This window comes from Falco rusticolus, chromosome 8 (genome assembly GCF_015220075.1).
Source record: "Falco rusticolus isolate bFalRus1 chromosome 8, bFalRus1.pri, whole genome shotgun sequence".
Taxonomy (NCBI): Eukaryota; Metazoa; Chordata; class Aves; order Falconiformes; family Falconidae; genus Falco; species Falco rusticolus.
The window spans coordinates 60,613,720-60,637,176 of record NC_051194.1 but is presented as its reverse complement, the minus strand read 5'-3'; the positions used below and the strand labels follow the sequence as shown (position 1 = coordinate 60,637,176).

Genomic DNA, 23,457 nt, shown 5'->3' with positions numbered 1-23,457 from the left:
AGGATAGTGAAGCTGAAATGTGAGTTATGATAGGAACATTCACAAAACCCCACTGAAACTGGAAAATCTCCAGTGCCTCCAAGAGCAATCCTTTAATGGCTCAGTTCTCAGTGCATGAGAATCCAGCAACAAAAGTTAAGTTTTGTCCTTTAATCCAGAGATGTCTGTGGCTAAGGATATACTGAAAGGAGGTCACGTGGTTTCTCATGAACCTCCTCTGGCAGAGAAATTTTGGATAAGCGTAGTTTTGCTAGGTAGCACTTACAGGGGAAAAAAAAAAAAAAAAAAAAAAAAAAAGAAAAGAAGAAAAGAAAAAAAGAAAAACATTATGACCAGTGGACTTCCGGAAAGGAGAGGCCATAAGCCGGAGTGGCTTCTGCGATGGGAAAGCAGCAGTGTGGCTTAGAGCCAATGATTCCAGAAGATTTTCTCCAGGCTGAAGCTATTACGGGACAAAAAGCAGGTAGGAAGACAAGACCACCAGGATGTTGATGTGGTGGATTTCATTCATCCTGGAACAGCAGTCCCTCAGTGTAGGGTGAGCTACATCTCGCCTCCTCCCAGCAAACAAGTAGGGAGACACACAGAAAGCAGCTCCATCACCCAAATGCTAAAGCCTCCTGCAAAGTATCTTCCTCTTCTGATACTTTTAAATCTAGGTTTCTATAGATTTTTGTTAAGAACATAATGAGATACAATTAAGGACATCTGATTACAAGCACATGTTGAATTAAAATGCTAAATCATAATATAAGTATTTCCTACATTACTGTAGCTTAAGATTTGTGCAACGAGTGCCTCATTGCTCACGTTTCCAGAAGAGAGGCACTTGCTTTAAGACTTGGAGCCTGCCAGACCAGACTTCTTTCCTGGTGAAAAGAAACAGGTATTGTGTTTCAAAGAATCAGGAGGGTTTCAGTCTTCGTTGAAATGGGTATGTTATCTGTAGTGAGAAATATATTCTGACTTGGTGACTACAATGAAGGTGTGTTACTGTCGTAAATAATAGCCAGTCCTCCAAAGTAACACATTTTCCAGCTTATATAACTAATAATGCAGCTGACGAGGTGCACTAAAAATCAGCTTTCTCTACGGAAGCTATCAGGACAGGCATAGAATGGCTAGTTGTTGGTTGGAAAGATCTTTCCTCTTCATGAATTCAAAATTCTTGCAGACAGCTCTTCCTCCAAGTTACTACTTGCAAGCAGAGGCTTAGGACTGTTTAGCTGCTTTCCCAACAAGGCGAGCGTTACAGGTCACACCGCTGCTTGATGTAGGTGTCTAGCTTCCTTTTCTTTGGAAGGAAAGTTGTTAATAATTAGCCAGCTTCCAGAAAAAAGATTCCTGGTAGCTGTTCAAATTCAGAAACCAGCACAACCCCATGCTAAGTGATTGCTTACCCTTGTCTGGTTCCAGGTGTGAACTTGGCACAGAGGTGAAAAGCTGTAGAGACACAAACTCATGGGATGGCTCATCTCTTCCCAGTAGCTGTCCCTAGGCTGTTGCCCCCTGCCCCGGGAAGGATTGCTGGAGTCAACAGCTTCTGCAGTCATTTCTCAGGCTGCACCCGTCAAGGGTTGTGAGAGGGGGCTGGTGGGGGTGTTACAGCAGGGCCTGGAGCCATGCAGCTTCTAGATGGGATGGCTGCGGAGAACGCCTCGCCTACCACCCACAGGGAGGCAAGGCTACGTGATTCATACATGTATAACTAGCCATACAGGTGCGTATGATTTTTTTTAAAAAATAGGATGTAATAAGATAGCGCTTCCCCCCCCGCCCCCCCCCCCCCCCCCCCCCCCCGTTAGGAAAGGGTTGGATGGTTGTTGTCATGTTATGGTATTTTTAAGCATAATTTCCATAAAGTCCATAAGCAGAAGATGTTGAAATAGTTCCCGTGCCACAGACAATAGCCAGGGAGTCCACGTTCACCAGAAGAAAAGCTCTAGTGTCCTGGAAAAGAGCTACACCTTTAGGTGAGAACCTGCAATTAATGGAAAGGTGAGGCTCCAAAACAATATTAAAACCTAATTAGTGATATCTTAAAGCTGTTGGTACGAGCCAGGAAAATCTTTGAGGCAGGTGTTTGTTTTTGGTTTTTTTTCCCTGTTGTTCTGTTTCTTTTTCCCGAAGAGCCATAATACGTGATGCTGTGAAGTGTACGAATATCAACTGGTGTAACAGGTAACGAGAATAAGAAGCTGTGGATCAGAAAGTGAGAAATTTCTTGCATTAGTCTCATTACTATGTGGGCAACTTCTTCCTTTGTTTTTTTTTTTTTTATGCCTCTCTTTCAACTATGTAGACTACAGTATTCTTTTTTTCTTTTCTCCAACACAACTTTATATGCCAAAGGAAGGTGCACTTGAATATGTGCCTAAAAATATCAACCTGTCTTAGAGCTGGAAAACAGGAGTTTGTGGTTCTGTACAGCCTTGAAAGACCTCTACTAGTTACCTGCTCAAAAGTGGGTTATTCCCAGAAGTGCTGTAGTCTATGGACTTGATGTACTGCTCTGTAACAGTGAAAAATGGTGCTGCCAGCCTGAAAGAGTCAGGTAAGACTTTTCTTTTTTTTTTTTTAAATATATTTCCAATGTAAAATAAAAGCTAGAGTCTTCCATAGTAAGTCAGAGTAAAAAAAAATAGGATTAGAATTTAAATCTTCCAAAGGCTAGCCTTATTTCCCAAGCTAATTCTTGTTTCGTATCCGTTTCATATTTCTATTACATCAAAGACCCTGCTACAAAAATACAGAGGCATCAGAATTGTGGCGGCTTAATAAGTGATCTGCTGAAATAAATGAAAGTATGGGGGGTCAAGTAGATTATTTTATGTTGGTCTTGGCTATTTCTTTGTGTTTTCTACAAATGCTCCAGTAATCACCTTTCATTGGTACAAATTATTAATCAAAGACTTAATGACTGCGTCTTTTCTTTAGGAAAAAAGCCCCCAAATCTTCAATTTTAAGGTTGAGTAATTGTTACCAGCTATTCAATCAGCCACAGTAGTGCTGGAGATTACAGAGAACATTTTTTTCCTGCCATGGGAATTAAGAACAGGTTTTTTTCAATGCCTTTTTCCACCAGGCAGTGTTCTTACCAGCCGCTTCCATAAAATTTCAACTCAAATCAAAAGACTCCCTACCATGTAATTTGTCAGATTAATATTATTACGTGCTTGTAATTCTCATGTTCCATAAACGGTAGCTATTTTCACCGTAAAAGTAGGAGGTTTTCTGCAAAAGCCAATGTTTTTTTATGAATTGTTGGCACTATTCCTTTGTGTTGCACTAAAATACAGTCATGCCTGTGTTGATACCAAATTTGTGCTGTTAAGGTCTCCCCAGACCCTCACTGTTTTGGTTCTTTGTGGGCACATCCAAATTCTTTGATGCCAGAGCAGGGCAGCATCTTAGCTCAGATCCAAATCTGGTGAGATTCCCTAAGAAACAGTATTTCTCTGCCCTTTTTTTCCCACTTGGTCCAATCCAGAAACTGTTCTCAGAGGATGCATAATCCACCCTCATCATTGAGAACCTTTAAGAATCTGAACATTTTTTCTCCCTATTTTTTTGTTGTTTGACCTTGTAGAAGGTCCTTAATGATTCTGGGCAGTGGAGCGTCACTTGGCAGTGCAGGCACGGTGTGGGGGCAGGCTTTGTATCTTCCTTCACAGGGAAGAGTGAGTAGCATCTGTCAGCGTCTACCTCTGGGAGAGGTTTCATGGCCCAGGTTCTGGTGTGCAGATAATTTCCTCCTTCTGGCCTGAAGCTCAGGCACTGCCAAACTGCTGTGGTAATTGATCTTGACTTTTTGCTAGAATCTAGCAATGACTTAGTTGTGCAGCTCCAGGGACCATAAAAAATATCCAGCTGCTTAGATTGTCAGCTTCATCAAACTGCTAGTGCCTCTAGCCTGTGCTGTAGGAGCCCCTTAGGCCATTATTTAAGCTGCCATCAGAAAGGGTGGCAGCCTGTGACTGCCTATTTATTTAGGCTGAAGCAGGTTTTCTAGGGGGGAGGAATGATTAAACTCTTGTTATTTCCTCCAAACTGGTCTGCCTAGGTGCATGGGAGCTGTTTTGGCTCTTGCTGTCAGAGCTGAGTCCATGCTGATAGTCAGAGAAGCTCACCACGCTTGAAAAAAACTGAGCCACTGGCTGGGGAGAGGATTGGAAAAAGAAAGAATGAAAATTTCATAGTATGATGGCATAAACCTCATCCCTTAGGATTACCAAATTTTCCTTCAAAAAAGTGATCCTAGAAAAATAAGTGGTACCAAAGAAAGAGATACAAATATTGAAATAAATTTTAAAAGTCAGTTTTATGAAACAAGGAGTTTTATTAAGATATTTTATTATGTGTCTCTGTAAGGAATAGACCAACAACCATATAAAAGCTTACAAAGATGGTTAACCTTCAACACTATAAATGTGTTAACGTGACAGAAGAAGTTCACAATTTTGCATCTTTATTGATTTTACAGAGTGAAGGGAGAAAGTTCTCAACTAGGACATGCCAATGCTGATCTTTGACAGGAGACATTTACAATTGCTTTAAATCATTTGTTGTTTTTTTTTTTTTTCTTTTTCTTTTTAAAGCAAGTCAATAACCCCGACTTGCAGAGTTAGGAGTGAAAAATACATTAGCACCATCATATTAGTCTTTTACACTTCCCTAATTTTAGTGGTCTTGACCAGCAACGACAGGAAAGTAGAGAAGCACCTTTGATAACAGAATACAATCCAACAATAAACTTATGGTGACTACTGACATTAAGGTATTGAACTCTTAAAAGACACTGTACTTTTTCACAGCTAATCAGTACAGAAATAGACAATTTTATACCAAATGATTCCACTGAATTGACCGATGGGTCCAAGGTGTTTTGACTGATTTGTTTGGATTTTTGGTTTGACTCATCAGACACATCCCAGTTTCTGTCCATGTTGAGGTAGTTGAAACAGGGAGGTCTTTTTAGCTTTATGGACTGCATCTTAGAAAGGAGGGTAAACTTTGGTACTGGGAGCAATCAGTGCTTTATAAATTGGCTAACATTCAACTAATAGAACACAGTGTTGTTTTATTAAGTGTTGAAGTTGTATTATAGCACCACGGAGACATGTTTTGAAGATGGAATTTGGTAAAAAAAAATAGAGCAAAAAAAGCATTTTTACTGTACTTTGTGTAATAGCAAAAAAAAAAAAAAAAACAAAAACAAACCCAAAACCAACCCTTGATCTCAAATTTATTTTTCCCCCAGAAATTTTGTTAATAAATAACTGGGATACAGATGGTCACCTGTAATAGCTGACAAGGCTAAAACAAAGGAGCACAGTTGGAGTGTGAATCTGTTTGCTGGGATTTCAGAAAGAGCAGAATCTTTGATTTACAAGAAGCAGACCGGGCCAATGTCCACACCAAATTCCTGATCAGGACCACCAATATCTATGGGTGCAATATCAACCACAGGCAACCTCATTGTCTTGCGCGTCCTGTATTCAAAGACTGTTTTACCCCATTCACCAGTGTGTTTCTGTGAAGTTAAAAAGAAAAGAAAAAAAGCCAACACGTTAGAGAAATCACTGTAGGGGTATGTGAAAGTTATCCTACAGTTTACTGCATTTCATACTTTCTCTTTCCATCTTAATGTGTCCCTCCCACCACTACGAAAGCTGGTCACAGTCTCTGTAGAAATGAACACGTAGTTAAATAGTCTTAATTTCTGGACCTTTTACGCGAGGTCTCGTGGGGCTGTAGGCCTTGGGGCTCAGAAGGGATGGGATCTCTGAGGGACCGTAGAGTACTCTGGAGCGGTGCCAGTGCCCTGACTTGTGACTGTGATGTGCTCTGCGTGCTGGGAGCGGGTACAGATGGCTACTCTGTTTGGGAAGTGGTTTTGGCCTCAGGAAAAAGTGTAATGAGGTAGCTGTTCAGGTTAAAGAAATGGCCACGGAGTAGGTATGTTCGTGCATCCCTAAAGGGCAGGTTTGCCGTATATGTCAGTGTTCATTGTGCCTTGGGGACCTTAAACAGCAGGAGGAGAAACTGTGGATGGTGCTACGGTGTTTTGTATTTGTTACTGAAAAGGCTGCAGATGCTTACAGCCTAGCACGCTTATTGATGTGACTGCTCCTCTCCCGTGCTTTCTGCTGCAGTGAGCAAGGCACAGAGAAGTTTCCCCCTCCCACAATCATAGCCCGTGGCTGGAATCAGCTAGCCTTGAAATTTTTTTAATTATTTTTTGTTACTTTTTAGTGACCAAGATGATTCCTACTACTCTTAGTTTTAATGTTGACATGGGATGGATCAAAACTTGGTCGCTGTCGACTTTGACTCTAAAGCACAGATTTAAATAGGAGTGCACCTCACTTTCTACAATTGCCACGGGAGTGACACGTCTTGTATGGAATCTCAGTTTCCTTGGTTAGGTGCAGCTGTGTCCTTGCCTTACCCAGGTCATGCAAAGCTCTCTCTTCCTTTATTATGGGTCTAGTCCTCTAGAGGGAACGGGTTATTAAACTACCACAGTAGAAGTCTTGTTTACTTACAGTACAGCCATCTTCCAGAACAGCATATGTGAACCTGCTGTTTCCTTCAGCCTTGATCTCACTTTCCACAGAGCTCATCAGTTTCAGAGCTTTTTTAACATTTCCACTGGCTTGATCCATGTAGGCGATGCTGTTCTTGCAGTGGTAGGTGATGTTCTGGGAGGCACGGCTAGAGAGGATGCGGAGGAAGGCCAGCTGAACTTCTGAGACATCCTCTGGAAGCTCAGGATCGCCGTAGCTGAACTGCAGAGTACAACACATGAGCAACAGGTTTGGTTTAATCATGTCTAGGGACAGTCCATATAGTTATCGTTTCACCCGCTAAATGTTTAGCCTAGTTTAATTTCAGGATTATTTTTAAGTACATTGTGATGAATGCGAGTACAATAGATGTACTACCTTTCGGGCTGTTAGCTGTGGTAATTCCGTACCTGAAAGCCTCCATTCATAGATTCTCCAAACCAAATGTGTTTCTTTCCACTGCTTTCGCTGGTCCACCAGTTTTTCCTTGGCACAGTGCTGGGGTTAGCACTGAGGCATGTCTCACCCGTTTCCATATTGCAGTATACTTTAATAGCATCCATTTTGCAGCCTTGGTTAGGATCAATCCAGTACTCTCCTAGAGGTAAAAAAAATAGTAATAAAGAAATATTAAGGGGCTTAATATATTTGGAGAAACATCTGACTGCATGATGGTGAAGCTTATTTCTATACCAGGTTCCTGAGCCAAATTAGGAAGCATATTAACTCTGACAAAAGCGATGCCACAAAAAATAAGGTGATATAAAAATATATTGCATTCATGTGAATACTATAAATAATATGGCTGACACTTGAAATAAAGATAGAACTTGGGTTTGGTTGTGGTTTTTTTTTCAAAATAATTATTTAAACATGTTTACTTACAAGCATTTAAGAATTGTAGTTGAAATCATTATATACACTGAGTAAATTAAAGTTCGAAATCATAATTACATTTATCCTGGTTATCATGATATTTGTTTAAAATAAAACAAGTCAAATTTTTATAACAGATCTATGCATTTCAATATTTAAAGACAATAGCGTTTATGAAAAACAAAATGAAGATCTGCTACTGCTGGTGAAAATAAAACCCAAACATACCACTCTTGAGCTCAGGATGGCAGAATTTCAGATCTCTGCAGTTACGAGCTGGATTCTTCTGTGACCCATCAGGACTAATGATATTTTCAATCTGGTTGTTAATTGATTTCATTGAAGATATGATGTCACCCAGATTGATATCATTTTCTTTTGGCTCATCTCGATATTCATACCCATAGCCCACTGGACCTTTTTCAGCACCACCCAGGGAAGCCACGCCACCACAACATGGACCAGGAGGACCAGGGGGACCAGAAGGACCAGGCTGGCCTGGTGGACCCTAAAAAAAAAAGGTGAACATAGTACTGAGTGGAGATTACAGGTTAAAACTAAGAGTCTGTGTAGGCCCTAATCTTAAGAAAATGTGAATTTTCACGTAAATATTTTATTTATTCATTAAATAATAGCAATTGTGACATATAAGTATCTGTTAGACTTTCCAGACCTTTATTTTCTTAAAATTGAGAATTTTTTTTCCTATTTTTTTTTCAAGCTATGACTGTCCTTCTTCTGTCTGGGCTTTGAGAAGGAGAAGGAACCCTTTCCCCCAAAACCCAGAGAATAACTGTTTCTTGGCTTTAGGAGAAGCGACTATGCTAGTGACCTTTGCAGCACCATCCCCCCTACAGAAGTGTGGGAAACCCAATTTATAGCTTCCATATCACAAAGGGGGTCTGTGCTTTGAAGTGGGGACCCTGCCTCCCTGTTGGACGCAGAAAGGTTGATGATTATGTGAGACTAATGCAACACCCAACACATCAATAGTTAGACGGAACTACAAATGATCTGTTTTTTTGTGCTGTTTTTTTTGTCTCCTTAATTTAGCCTTGGTAGCTAGATAAATCCTACCACAAACTCTGTCCATGAAATACAGAATTTTCTGAGGGAGATATTTAAATCAGAGAGTGCTCTGTGTTCGATGATTAATCCCTAAAGGTTTGGTTGAGTGTGCACAGTTTACTTACTGCAGGGCCACTGTCACCTCTGTTACCACGGGGGCCAGGAGGACCGATTGGACCTGGGTAGCCACCTCTACCATCTTTTCCAGGCTGCCCAGCTGGTCCTGGGGGACCCTAGAACAACGTTGAACACAAATAATATGGTCAAAATAGTTAACCGGATAATCTCAAATTCAGAAGTACTTTGTGAGATAAATCATACAGAAATGTTTGAAATATCAGGTGTTTTCTCTTTCTTCAGCTGTTGCCCATTAAAGTTTTTAAATCAGCTATCTTTCTTTTTTTTCTTTTTTTTTTTTTTTTTTAAGCAGTCTGAATCTTCTTTCTAGTTACACTAAGTAAGGAGTTTTTCTTACCCTGGCACCTGAAGCTCCTGGACTTCCAATTGCACCTTGTGGACCCAGGGGACCCTATGAAGAAAATAAAAGTAAGTCATACACCTCCCAGTAATGTTTTGCAACTAGTTGGGTGTACCTTAAAGGCAGACATTGAAAACATCTTTAAGATTATATGAAACACATCCTTATAGAAAGACTATTTCAAATATGAGAGTGAATGGCTTTCATTCTGTCATTCTTTAGCCAGAAAAAAATATCTAAATATCCTCTAATGGAAAAATATTAATGAATGCGATATCCAAAATGCAAGAAGGCCAATGGACATCAATGAGCTTTGGAAGAATGCATGGCTACAGGCTCATAATGCTGCAGTTGTAATCATATTACCACTAAAGTTATTTAAATGTTTTGACAAACACTCATGTTTTCAAATGCATTATAAAATTTGCTCTATTTATGCACCACAAAGGACTAAGCCATATGTTTAAAGATTATTGACCATCTCACTGTCATAATGTAAATGAGAATGTATCAGATTTTTTAAAAAATCATGTTATACATTAGATAACCGGTTATATTGTGTTGTTAAATAGGTTGGTATTGGTTGCATTTATAGTGAACACTTCTATCTTTTTGCCATCATTAGTAGATTAATTGTGTGAGTTTTGGTTTCTTGGTTCTCACTTGTACCCATGAGTGCTATTAATGGTTCTTTTCACTGTAAATCACTTTTAAAATTTTCATTTATCCTGAATACCTAGGGGCATGCCTGTCTATTACCCTTTGATTCTTTTAGCTATTAAGAACTGTTCAAAATGGTAATGCATGTTCACAGTTCACTGGTTTACTATTTCATGCCCATTTTGCCCTACTATTAATTACTGCAAAAGATACATGATAGAAGTGAGGTGTTTGGACTCCAAGTAGCTTTTTCATGGATTTAGTTGCCTGCCTAACATAGATTTCTAACAGGCAAAGATATTTTAACTCCTGTTTCTATCTTCTATAATTTAATCAGGAGTAAGCTATATAAATGAATGCAAAAAGTGTTTGTTCCAGGCAAAGGCAGGCACATAGATGAAAGGGAATATGGCAACCCCAGTTTTAGCTCCTAACAGCTTCTTCTAGTTCTTTATTAATAATTATTTCAGGTTGATTCAGGGAATCTGGACTTTTGAACTCATTTAACAATCCAATTATACAGATTTTTTTTTTTCTTTCCTCAGTACATTATTTAAGGCTAACTATTTACCTGGGACCTAAACTACAGAAACTAAACCCAGCTGTAATTCCCAATCCAATGCAAAATACTTACAGGAGGACCAGGGAGACCGGGAGTACCAGGAAACCCTCTATGACCCTTTATGCCAATGCTGCCTCGTTCACCAGGTTCACCTTTGTCACCACGAGGACCTTGAGGACCCTTTAAGAGTAGATTTGCGACAAAAGGAACATATAAAGAAATACCCAAATAACATAATATGGTGAATTTATGATATTAAAAATACTTTAAATATAACTTACAACAGGACCACGAGTACCAGCAGGACCGGTAGAGCCAGGAGGGCCAGGTGGACCCTGTGACACAGTAAGAATATGGATCACTTGGTGTTGACTAGACTGCCTTTTTATTTCCAGATAAGCAATATGTCCAAAGCCAGCAGCTGTTTGGAAACAAGGGGAAGCTACACACACACACTACAATCAGCAAGAATTTTGGCCAGTTCCTTTCTCTACCCACGTTCATCTTACTCAGCTGCTTGTAGGCACTGATACATACTACGTGCACTGGACTCCTTCACTTTGTGAGTTGCTCAGTGCTCAAGCTGTGCTGGTGTCATCACTTCTCAGAAATAACTTGAGGACTTCCAAAAGTTACTCCTTTAGTTCAAATAAATAACATCGCTTCTGCTGCATGAGCACCAAATGGGATGGAAATTAAGATAGGGCCTGGTGGGATGATGTGCTTTTTGGCATCCTAAGGAGTATGTGGATTTTAAGCTTAATTTATATGGAGTTATCAGGACCATAAACTGTGATGTCTTTCCCATTGATATTCTTATAAGAGAGGTCCTCAATGCCAGCAGGCTATGTCAGTAACAAATGTATGAATCTTTCAAGCTTCCTCTTTATTACTGCATGAAATAGACTTTGCATAGAAAAGGTATTTCTTACCTGAAATCCTCTTTCACCAGCTTTTCCAGGTGTACCACTGCTACCTGCAGGTCCAGGGTGACCAGGAGGTCCTGGAGGGCCAGGAGAGCCACTTTCACCACGGTCACCCTGCAGAGTAACAGTTGACAGGATAATAAATTTAGTGTGTTACAGAAGTACAGTGTAAAATGTATATTCATTGGAGCATAAGAGATTTAAGCACAGAACTATGTATATTGTCATCTCTACGTAACATTTTTTTGGCAATCTAAAGATGTTGGTGATTCCTTACTTTGCCTCCTGGGGATCCATCACGTCCAGGTGAGCCATCTGAGCCAGGGTTACCCTGGGAGGGAGACAGAGTGGTACAGTTTGTTCATAAATTGGATGAGGAGTAAACAGCTTGTACTCTAGTAAACTTAAATAATGCTTATCAAAGAAAGAGCATTTTCAAGAAGATAGAATTCCTGAAGGTGGATTGGCCCCTAAAAGATCTGGAAGACCTTCATTATTTTGTAGGCATCGGGCAATGCCATCTCTTGTTCAGTTCCAAGTGAGACGGAGCTGTGCAGAGACAGCAGGCTACACCACCTTACACAAAAATGTAACCTGCCCAGGTCCCTGTGCGTCAGGCACTTGAGGAAGGTTTGTGAACCTTGGAGCACCTTTACTCCCAGAATCTCCCATTTGTAACTCACAAGCTAGCAGGAAGGTCTAACGCATCTACTCACATCTCTGCCAGGCTCTCCAGGTAAGCCTCTCTGTCCAATAGGACCTTGTGGCCCAGGAGCACCGCGTTCTCCTGGGATACCGTTCGTGCCTGGTTTACCATCTTCACCCTGAAAAAAAAGGGAAGGGGTTTCATTGCAGATAAGGTACTTGGGAAATACTGTTCTACATCTTCAATTAAATATATGGTCGTTATGAAGGAGATCTAATAAAGTGAAGGGCCAGTGTGACTTTGGTGATTGTGAATACTGAAAACAAGAAAGATAAAAAAAAAGTTTGGCCAAATTTATATTGCTGGTATTCTTCATGCAAGGCCATTGAACCCAAGGAACATTGCATATTGTATTTATTTCTCTTCTTATGTACCCAAAACCAATAGCCAAAACAGTTAACAAAAAAATGCCAGTCTGTCACTAGTAAATAAATAAACCAAAAAAATACAAACCAAGCCTCACATCGCTTTTTCTGGAGGGAACTGAAAGTATTTTTCTGTTGGGGTCATAATATTTAAGCAAGAAACATATTGAGAATTAAGGAAAGATAAATATCTTGTGGTAGGTGAGACTACAACTCACATCTTGTCTCAAGGAGAGTTTATAGTCCACAACCCTCCTTAAGCGTGTGAAGCTGGCTATATACTTCTAAGTAATCTGATTCAGGGCTCTTGGTAATAGAGATGAAAGCCAATCTCACATCCCACAGCTGCAGGTGACCGGACATTTTAAAGCCCAATCTTCTGCATGCAAATACAAATAACTGTAAATTCCGTAGTGTCTAGACTAAAAAGCATTTTTTTTTTTTAAATACAACACATTCATTACTTTTTGTATCTCTAGGCTATGCCTAGCGGCTGGATTACAGCCGTTGCGTTAGCTTTGAGGCTACTGCTGCAGTGAATGGGCTCTCACCTTGGCACCCGCCATACCGGGGGGGCCACTCGGGCCACGCAGACCTGGCAAACCTGTGCTACCCCGGCCACCAACGATGCCTTGAGGACCTGGTTCACCTGGTGCCCCCTGTTTAAGAAAAGGTCAGATCAGTCAATACTGAGCATCTTCAACATTCAGTCAGTGGGTTCTTATTCTTGAGAGATCAACCCCTGTTATTGTTATATACTGGTATAACAGTCCCCGGCTGGATGTATACTTACCCTTTCTCCTCGTGCGCCTGGTGACCCTTTTTCGCCTGGCGGGCCAGGCTCACCTCTTGTTCCAGCAGGTCCCGGGCTGCCAGGACCACCGGTACTACCAGGGGGTCCAGGAGGCCCATCTTTGCCTGCAGGTCCTGCATTACCAGGGGGACCTGGACTGCCCTGAAAATAATTTTTAAAAAAAGTGTGCGTGAGCTGTGTTCTCTGAAACAGTAGCATATGCTTATGGCATTGATCTTTGCTCATGAAAGCCAGCCAGACTTGAGTCATTGCCTGAAGGCAGATTTAGGGTCGAGCCTCTATGCACCCAAATCTGGTCTGGTCTTATAAAGGTAATCCTTTCAACTACCACTTTCAAAACTGATTTATTTTTTTTTTCTACCTACTGTCTGGACACATTGTTTGCATAACACAACACCTGCACATCTTGGATGCCCAGTGGTTGTAATGCATCTGACACAGGATACATGTTTCTTGCCTATGGCTCTGCCACAGAAATTTGAAAACCAGTAGCAGACCCTGCTAATTTCTTGACTCACTCATACCAGATACCTTTAAGGTGGTGTCTTGGACACGTGCAGAATGAAATGTCTTTCATTAGAACTATTGCCTTAACCAATCAATGGAAAGAGTTACGTTGACTTTAATGGTACCTTAAATAAAATCCTATTTTTTCTTTTTATTTAGCAATATTCAAATTTGCATTTGTCTGTAACTGTAAGACAGAAAATAAAAATCTGTTAAAAAAGAAAGAATTTTTCTTGCCTTGTACCTCAGTTACCATAAAACAAAAGATTACTTACAATTTTGATTTCAAAATGCGTAAATGCATTGTGTTATTTATATTTTCTTAGTTTTTAAAGAATCAAAAATCGGAATCTAATTTTTACTATGTGAGTCAAAAGTAGGTGCATGTTGAACATGCAAGGGTATTATGAAACAGCTTTTCTTCACACACAGATATTGCATAAAATATTGTAATTAGCTGATGCACCAGCATACATTTTTACAATAGGACACTGCAGACTGGTAGACTAAACTTTACATGTAGGCCATATCATAAGAGAGAAACTTTGCCACAAGAATCTTTCTAAACTCCTCTGACCCAGGATAATTAAATCTTATGCGATTCCATTCCATACAGGCAACTAAAAAGATTTCTCAACAGTGAGCTACAAAACATAGTTTTGAAAATGCATACCAATTCAAGATTCTGAATTGAATATTTTTTTGCATCATAGAAAAGCAAGAGAGAAGACGGAATGACTGCCACAAACAGAAATACTTGAGGACCTGATCCAGGAGAAGGACTCCACTAACTCTGATGGGCTTTGGAGAACAAACCATAAAAGCAGGAGGAGTATCAAGACAGTTAAGTGAATGAATTGCTATTCCATATGAACTAAGAGGAGAGTAATCTCTTTTTTTGGAGATTTTTTTCCCCGAGTTGAAACATCATATTGAGAATGCTTTTGCTTACATCCTATTCATGTCAAGGTGCATACAGCTTAATATAATTTAATATATTAATATACATCTAAATATACTCACAAGGTAAGAATAAAATAAAAAAGGGGTTAAGACAACTTACATTGCTACCAGGGGGACCAGGTAGACCACGAGCACCAGGGAAACCAGCAGCACCCTACAAGAGATCAATACTTTTAGTTGTCCTTTTCTGAAGATTGGAAAAATATGAAAAAATTATTTTTATACAACAGCTGAATACTAAATATATTTAGGTGTTTTGCTTAAAACCTGAATTAAAATATTAAATCTCCTGGAACAGAAAAAGAAATTAAAATTTTTATTGATTTTTTTTTTTCCCCTAAGGGAAGGTCCCATATGTTCCTCAAAGGTGAACTAATGGGCTCTGAGAAACTTGGCAAAGATGGCATGTAAATCTACTAAGTGTTGAGATAAGCCATTTTGAAGTTTTGGGTCACTGTGCCAAAAGTTATTTTGGCACCTTACTTATAGTAAAATCAATGTAATCCAGATCACTAAACACCTCAACTTTAATTACTCCTTCTAGAACACTTTAGTATCTGAAGTTCAAGAACAATTAAAGTCCCTGAAGCCCTTGTTTTTCATTTACATCACGTTTGTTGTAACAGAATCATTTAATAGCAACTAAGTCAAAGAACTACTCACAGGGCCTCCAGGAGATCCACGTTCTCCTTTTGTTCCTTGGGGACCGGGTGGACCCTACATGGAATGAAACAGATCAAGAAAATGACTTAATAAATAGATTAAAATTATAGGAAGTGTCATTAAGTTTTAGGCAATTCAGATGCTTGCACTCGGGCCCAGCCACCTTGAGGCTGAGGGAGAACTGAAGAAACCTCTGTGTAGCAATAAGGAACAGCAAAAACTTACTGGTGCACCAGGACCACCTTGTGGACCTGCAGCTCCAGGGGGTCCAGCCTCTCCTCTTAGACCAGGTGGGCCTCTTTCTCCTTTCCCACCAGGTTCTCCATTCTGGCCCTGTAGAAATATTATATTGTTTTATTACGACTCAAAAAAATGCAGATGATATCACTGTGCTGAGAAACCCTATCCAGATACTCTTCTGAAAAGGATTTAGATATTAAATGAAATGTGAATCCAATTGAATTCTATGGGTCTTCCAGTACAGGAAGGGAAGGATAAAGAAATGTTCTTCTGTGTGTGACTGAGTACAGAAAGAGTTGCAAATGAATCAAACTTATGTAGCGGGTATGTGTATTAAAAGGGTTACAGCAAGCCTTTCTGAGATATGGATGAACTTAAACTAAAAACAGATAATCACATTCAATTGCTTTTAGGAATTTATACTTACTGGAGCTCCAGGGAAGCCAGCAGGTCCAGGAAGACCTTGTTCTCCTCGTTCACCCTGTAGAAAACATGTTAGCAATGGAAGGTGTTAGAAAAATAGGCTTCACTTTACAAGTTAGAGAACACTGCAGAAGTTTCTTTGTTGTGTCATCCTTTGGAAGGAAAAAAGCCCTGTACAAAACAATATTTGCTCTTGAGATCTAAAAGAAACCTGTTTGAGAATTATCTAATAATAATCTAAAGTGTGGCAAACTGATTTCAGTTACACCTGTATAAACCCTGAACACAGCCCATATCCAACTGAGATCCAAATGCGCTGTTTTATCTAAAAAAAAAAAATAAATATGAGCATTTAAAAAAGTTTACTTAACTGTAAGACAAGATGGAAACAACTACTGCTCACACTCTTGCCCTGACCTGTCACTGCAGCCATCCAACCCCTTTACAGTGTTAAAAGCACTGATTTTCTAGAGTCCTTAGTACCTGTAAATCCCAAGAGCCAACAGGAGCTAAATGTGCTTAGTTTATTTTGAAGTCAAGCCACATGCGTTCCTGATGGGATAGGTGCAACGCTGACATCTATGCTAGGCTAGAGAAGCCATAGTAAAGTGATACTGGAAGAAAAGTACTCTCACTTACAGGACCACCACGGGAACCCATTGGACCAGGAGCACCTGCTGGACCAGTCTCTCCCTGTAAGGCACAAGAACAATTAGTAGCTGTTTTTCTTCTTCCCATGAGACGGCCACTGGTGTGACTTTACAGTATCAAACATCATTACAGAGGATGCTTTACCTTATCTCCAGGTGGGCCGGCAGGACCAGGAGGACCGATGGGACCTACATTACCCTAAATGATTAGAAAATAATATATTTTGTGTCAAAACATGAGAATGTTAATTCCTCTGCTTTGATAAATATAATTTCTGTTTCAGTGTAAACAGATTGCTAAAGATATTTAAATGGAAGTCTACAATGCCAGTGTGTTGTTGCACGCTACATTTTGGAGTGACACTCTGAGATGACACCATTTTGCGATGTGAGAGATCTCCACTTGATTGATCCTATTTTTTTTTTGTTGTTGTTGTTGTTCCCAACAGTCTAAACTTAATCCAAACCCACCTGAAGTTAGTAGATCTCTCTCAATGGCAGACAATAAAAATTATGCCTTGCCCTAACTTTTCTTACAGATAATTGGTCCATGTTTCTTCAGTAAATGTTCAAAATCTCTTGACTAGCTCCCTGACCTTTTGCTTTCTTGAGAATTTAATGTGTACTTTATGGTTTGAAATACTTTTTTTCTCTATTTCCTCCAACTCATAGAAGCTGCATTTTTATACATTTTTCATACCTCATTATTTTGATGTATATACTGCTTGCATGTACTCATTAAATTATATGCATATATTTCAAGTGTCTATTTTATGTGTACATGCTATATAGATGTATAAATATATCCTATATAGTAACCTGCAGAAATATTCTGTGTGAGAATACTTACTATCATGATGTCTTTTTGTGCTTTTTTATAACCAGCATTTTCCCCCTCAGTCAGCTGGGTGTATGAAGCTAGTAACATTTTCTCTACTTTTGTATTGCTGCTTTCCCTCCAAAACACTGTCCCAATTAATTGTAATCTTCTGCTTGCAAAAAAAATAATCTATTATATCTACCCAAGCAGCTGTACTCACAAAAACTAGTTTTAAGTCTAGTTTAGTTTTACGAAACCAGTTTGCGCTGCCAGGATGAAATACAATGGGGTTACTACTTTACCTTTCCTGACAATATTTATTAGCTGTAAGTTTACTTATGTTCTAAGCCTAGACTGTCTGAAGCTAACTGATAAATTGTTATGTGTTTAAAGACCACTCACTCTCTCTCCTCTTGCACCAGGAATGCCATCAGCACCTTTGCCACCAGGTTCTCCCTAGCAAGGATAAGATGTAAAAACCATAAGCAAAAAGCAAGCGTAAGACGAGCATAATAATGGGGGTGGGGAAAAAAGAATTAAAACATTATTGCAGAGAGGAACTCATACTGAGGGTATCTCGTAACCAGATTTTCTTATTGTGATCACACAAGTCTAAAATTGGGGATAACATTCTGCCCACTATTCTGCATCAGGTACTGAATACTTTGGTGGAAAAAAAACAAACCCAAATTGATTCAAAATGAAGTCTATGCCAAACTGTATGCCATGGTATAAGCTATTCCCACTGTTTATTAGCTTCATTAGAACTGTTAGGAGGTAGCCCTCCCCCTAGAGATCTAGCACAGCAAAATATCTAGCATATATTAAATCAGGTGGAAAATCCTATATTTCTTAATATATAGGATCCATATCACACTGCTATATCCATAGTATGTCTGAAATCAGACCAAAAGTGAAAATGTGAACAATCTCAGTGCTGTGTGGGAAACTAACACTAAATTAGCATAAAAATTGACAGAGTGTGGATGTGTTACCTTATCCCCTTTTGGCCCAGGACTTCCGGAAGCGCCTCTTTCTCCTGGCATTCCCTGTAAGCCAGGCAGCCCTGTGCCTCCAGGGGGACCAGGGGGGCCAGGAGGACCCTACAGAGTAATAAAAAATAATTAGGGGTGGGTGGTGGAAATATTAACCCGAATGCTAGACATAATAGCAGGAAAGCAACTGTGGTACCTTGGCACCTTCTGAGCCAGCAGGGCCTGGGCCACCTCTTGCTCCAGGAGGTCCTGGGGCACCCTGTGCACCACGTTCACCTGGGATACCATTTTCACCCTGTGACAAAGAAACACATTATTCTTTGTTTTCAGGTTCGTAGTTCGTTAATTCATTTATGTCATTACAGAAATGTTGCTGTACGATTTACCTTAGGGCCTGGGAATCCTGGCCCTCCAATATCACCTTTTGGCCCCTGTTAATGAGAAAATAAGTGTAAGTTATCCATGCACTTAGTAAATCTGCATTGTGGTCGGCATCCTATTTCTTTCACCTAGTATCCCTAAAATCAGACTTCCCTGCTCTGCAGAGTGCTGATAGCTGTTTGAATTTGGAACTGTAATCTAAGAACAATTTCTCATTTATATTTTGTTACTTAAAAAAAAAAAAAAAAAAAAATATTACTTACTGGTTCTCCAGGCTTTCCATTCTCTCCAGCTGGTCCTGGTCCACCAGGCAATCCCTATATGGAAGAACGATTTTATCATCCATGTTACATAGATGAATTATATGTTTTCCTATCTAGCAAATTTTTTTGACACAAAGATGTGTGCCCAACTCATTGCAATCCTTTAGAGGGGAGGAGGTGATAATTGGATGGCTAGAGGTTTTAAGTGACATAATCTACTGAGCTAAGCGAACTGTTTTGCAGTTGTGAAATACTAAGCAATAACTTTTGTCAAGCAGTTGATCTGTCTTACTTCAAAATATGATGACATGCACCCTAATGAAAATGTTTAGAGGCCTCTTTTTTTTTTTCCTTTTCATTTTGCGTGTGTGTTAGTCTATGAAAAAGAATCAGAAACCAACAAACAATAAACACACAGCACCTGGAGGCCTGGTGGACCTGATGCTCCTGGTTCTCCTCTCTCCCCAGGAGCACCCTAGAGTCAAACAAAAGAGAAAAAAGAATTTTTCTGAGAACATTTCAACATACAAACACCTCCACACCACCTCTAATCTATGCCTCCTTATCATGATTTGATGGTGACATTGCACAATCCCAAAGACTAATGTATCTTGGTGTTCTGGTATTTGCTTTTTTCACTCCAACTGTTAGATGTAATTCAGCAGACATATTTGTACTTGATACTAGTCTGAAATGCTATAAACATTAAAGGGAGCAGTAATACGCTTCAATTTGAAAAGCTGGTAGGATCCCCAAGAGCTCTAAATTGACTTTTCATCTCAACTTCTACAAGGTATACCTGACTCAGGTTTTGAGAACTTATTAAAATAATGGGAAAGAAGAGCTCTTCTATCTGTCTTCATAAAAGGAGATTTCTTCATGTAATTAAAAATATTTTCCTTCCCCTACATTTACAGTCTCTATCTACAGGTGCCAGACCACCTTGGCAATAACTCGTAATTGCCTTTTATGAGACTATGACACTTACAGCAGGCCCAGGAGGACCTGGGAGGCCAACATCACCATTCTTCCCAGCAGGACCCTATAACAGGACAACAGGTAGGCTATGGTTATGGGTTGATATATATTTTAAAACACTCATAAAATTATTATTAATAATTAATATTATATCACTATTAAATTATAATATTATTAAACAAAATCTTAATGAAACTTACAGGTGTTCCAGGTGGTCCACCAGGGCCTCTTTCTCCATTCTTACCTGGCGCACCCTTACAAAAGAGAAAGATCGTATTTAAAACATTTTTCTGGTAAGTTTACAGTAAGCTGCAGAGTGAGATAGCCCCACTAAGGAGCAATTTATTTTAACATTTGGCTGATCAAGCAGAAGCACAGGAGAAATGGAGAAACCCCACTCACCTCATTGCCCTTAGGACCAGGGAAACCCATTACACCTGGTTGACCACGTGGGCCTGAGGGACCAGGTGGACCAGGGCGGCCAGAGTCACCCTGACTACCCTGGGATAAGCAAAAAAGAAATAAAGAAATGGCATCTGTTAGGAGAAATAAATTAATATTCATGACATTAAATAGTGAGTGAGGGTGAGATTAGGATAGCAATATTGTTATTCAAAACTTATTACATGTGTTGTATTTCAACTAAGCTTCTGTATACTCTGTATTTTAAATAGCATTAAATGATGAGATTTACAGAATATTATTACGAGATAGCATATAAAGTGATAATTAAGTAGTAATTAAACAAAAAAAAGAGACAATTAATCTGACTGTGATAACATCTTGTCATGTAGATAGAGTGGGACGAGGGTAAGGTGAGTAGGACTAGTATTAAATATTTGCACGATGTACATACTGGAGGGCCAGGTTTCCCATCGCTTCCAGGGCTTCCTGGGATTCCGGGCAAACCCTGCAATTGAAGAAAACCAAGTGATATTCTTCATTTCAAAATGTGTATCATTAAGTTACAAAACTGAAATATATAACAATACATTTTAAACTACTTGCTTGATTTTCACTTCTTCAATAAAGATTAAAAGTCCTCCTGCTCCCCACCCCAACCCCATCTCATCGGGGGAAAAATCAGAGAAAGCTAACAAATTCTTTTTTTAGGAGTTTATCACTTTCTCTGAGAGTTATTGTATATTATCCAGGCATTGGACAATAATCAATATGCACAAAACTTGTATTTTCTCATTACTTGGGAGGAAAACTAATTTCAGATGGTAAAAATCAAGGAATGAAACAATTTTGACTACATACCTCTACTTAAAAGCAAAACAATTTATAATGTATTTCAGTTAACTTCTGTTATGTTTTTAAATATTATTTTTGTTATATTTTAAATAATTTAATTTCATTTTGAATAAAATCTTGTTTAACTCCTGGAAGCCTGCAGTCAGACTAACTTTTGAATTTCAGTGTATTTGTTGCTAATTCTTAGTATAGTTCACAAAATGTTTTTACGTTCTGTACATATTACACAATGGTGTATATTATCTCTGAAAATCTTCTTGATATGTACTATGAAAATCTGATCAACAGCTTATTTGCTTTAACTGCAAATAAGCAATAAATGTAATACTTAACTGTATTGAAATATATAAATTGATTTATACTTTAATTATTTAAATGTTAATTTGAAGCCTATTTAAATATATATGTATATGCCTATTAAATATAATAAACATAATGCCTTTTATAATTATAATATTTGCTAAAATATAAATAGATAATAGAGAAAATCATCCAATGCTAATTGAGGTTAAAGCTGTATCTCATGATAGCACATGGCACACTCTAAGAACTGGGAGCACGTTCATCTTCAGAGATTCATTTTGTTTAGATTCATTAATTCAGCTTCCCCATCCACTTGTGACAGATGTTCTCTGAATGCCCCATGTCTCTGCATGGTTCTCTCTTGCGCTATGAATGTACGTACTCTACTGAAAGGAACTAACAGCAATTTTTTCTTAATTGGACACCTCTATTGCATCAACTCAGATGAGGCATCTCTAATGGAGTTTATCTCATTTTCTTTAAGATGTCCTGTCTTACTCTTATTCCAGGAAGCCCTGGGCCTCCATCCTGTCCACGCTCTCCTGCGGGTCCACTAGGGCCAGGAGGACCTGGGCTACCACGTTCACCTGCAGGACCCTGAAAAAGAGATGTTGACATTCACCATAAGGAAATCAGCATCATATTGAATCTGAAATTGTCCGTTCAAATTCAGATGGATTCTCCAGAAGTTTTGGATTTTGTTTTTTTAGAGGAAAACCCATACCTTTTCACCGGGAAGCCCATTGCTACCAGGTAAGCCACGGAAACCAGGGGAGCCCTGCCAAATAAAAGAACAAAATATGGATCATGGGCAATAGGACTTATGTAATGGCAACTGAGGGTTTTTTTTCTAAACTATTAACCTTAGATATACTATTATGAAAATTAATGAAAGAAAGAGATGGAAATGACATTTCACCGTGACAAAAATGTCTACAGAATTATCTTTTCGGGATATATCCCTTCTGTTGAAATCATAGCCTGTCCTCCATTAGTTTTAACTGTCCCTGCATTAGTTACTTTATGTATGTTTCTAAATTCATATAAAAAATGAAACAACACTTTGTCTTGAACAATTATTTTCTTCTAATTCAAGATCTCTATAGTATTGTTTAAATATTTACATTTACTACTGTCTTCATTGCTTACAAGAAATTTGAATTATAAAATTTAATTTGCAAACCATTTATATATTTAATATGATTAATTTGTTCACTGTGCATCTTCAGTTTCTTCATAGTTTCAGCAAATACTGTAATCAATTAATAAATTAAGAGTTATAAATAGCTCAAAACAATTTCATTTGATTCAGATGGGAACAGAAATCTAAAATTTGTAAGGATGTTGCTATTTAGTTTGTTGAATAAATCAATCCAGGAATTCCTTTGTGAGAATGCTCTTTGGAAAGTTCTTGAACCTACTAGCTAAAAAACCTGTTGGCACTAAAGATAGTATAATATAAGACGTCCTGACAATATTATTATTGATATTATTGACATTTAAGATCTATTGACAATGACAATGTTGGCATAAAAACATATCCTGAATGTAGAAGAATTAGTGTTATTTTCTCTTTCTAGAACTGAAATTTTGTGAATTGTTCATTTTTGATAATGGAGAAGTAATTTTGAAATTTGTTTGTTTGTTTTTTTTCTTTTCTTCCCCTCCTGCATAGTTGCCACAGTTTATGGTTGCTTTCCAGCACTAATCTTCTGATACAGCTTCCAGGTACATAAGATCACTGCTTCTCCAGTATCAGAAGAAGAAAAAAAATAAATTAATTACAGACTGAGATAGATGCAAGTGCTGCAATTCAGAGGAGGAGCTATATAAGAATTCTACCCAGTTTGGTAACCCAGTTTCCCATCTGGAATTTGCTGAGAACAGATATGGAGCCAAAGTTCTCCTCCAAATATTTTGAAGACCAGGTTTTGCTGTCTGTGTATTAACTCAAAATGTACCTGGGGTGCATGGTCATCTGCAGCAGCTT

At 38.8% G+C, this 23,457-nt stretch overlaps 1 protein-coding gene across 1 annotated transcript in view; it reads right to left on the bottom strand.

Annotated features, from left to right (window-relative positions):
* Positions 1–4,319: 4,319 nt before the first annotated feature.
* The window catches only part of COL3A1 (collagen type III alpha 1 chain), a 52,920-nt gene continuing 33,782 nt past the window's right edge, over positions 4,320–23,457 (bottom strand). Inside the window, exons 21-51 of the mRNA XM_037397628.1 lie at positions 22,192–22,245; positions 21,966–22,064; positions 20,764–20,817; positions 20,310–20,408; positions 20,108–20,161; positions 19,918–19,971; positions 19,351–19,404; positions 18,930–18,983; positions 18,672–18,716; positions 18,482–18,580; positions 18,286–18,393; positions 17,693–17,746; positions 16,616–16,669; positions 16,460–16,513; positions 15,825–15,878; positions 15,383–15,490; positions 15,158–15,211; positions 14,595–14,648; positions 13,004–13,165; positions 12,762–12,869; positions 11,856–11,963; positions 11,417–11,470; positions 11,146–11,253; positions 10,495–10,548; positions 10,286–10,393; positions 8,989–9,042; positions 8,639–8,746; positions 7,674–7,953; positions 6,980–7,167; positions 6,549–6,791; positions 4,320–5,533 (exon numbers count right to left, since the gene is read on the bottom strand). Coding sequence (XP_037253525.1) covers positions 5,387–5,533; positions 6,549–6,791; positions 6,980–7,167; positions 7,674–7,953; positions 8,639–8,746; positions 8,989–9,042; positions 10,286–10,393; positions 10,495–10,548; positions 11,146–11,253; positions 11,417–11,470; positions 11,856–11,963; positions 12,762–12,869; positions 13,004–13,165; positions 14,595–14,648; positions 15,158–15,211; positions 15,383–15,490; positions 15,825–15,878; positions 16,460–16,513; positions 16,616–16,669; positions 17,693–17,746; positions 18,286–18,393; positions 18,482–18,580; positions 18,672–18,716; positions 18,930–18,983; positions 19,351–19,404; positions 19,918–19,971; positions 20,108–20,161; positions 20,310–20,408; positions 20,764–20,817; positions 21,966–22,064; positions 22,192–22,245 — 2,928 coding nt within the window. The 3' untranslated portion in view covers positions 4,320–5,386. The remainder of the gene's footprint in view (positions 5,534–6,548; positions 6,792–6,979; positions 7,168–7,673; positions 7,954–8,638; positions 8,747–8,988; positions 9,043–10,285; positions 10,394–10,494; positions 10,549–11,145; positions 11,254–11,416; positions 11,471–11,855; positions 11,964–12,761; positions 12,870–13,003; positions 13,166–14,594; positions 14,649–15,157; positions 15,212–15,382; positions 15,491–15,824; positions 15,879–16,459; positions 16,514–16,615; positions 16,670–17,692; positions 17,747–18,285; positions 18,394–18,481; positions 18,581–18,671; positions 18,717–18,929; positions 18,984–19,350; positions 19,405–19,917; positions 19,972–20,107; positions 20,162–20,309; positions 20,409–20,763; positions 20,818–21,965; positions 22,065–22,191; positions 22,246–23,457) is intronic.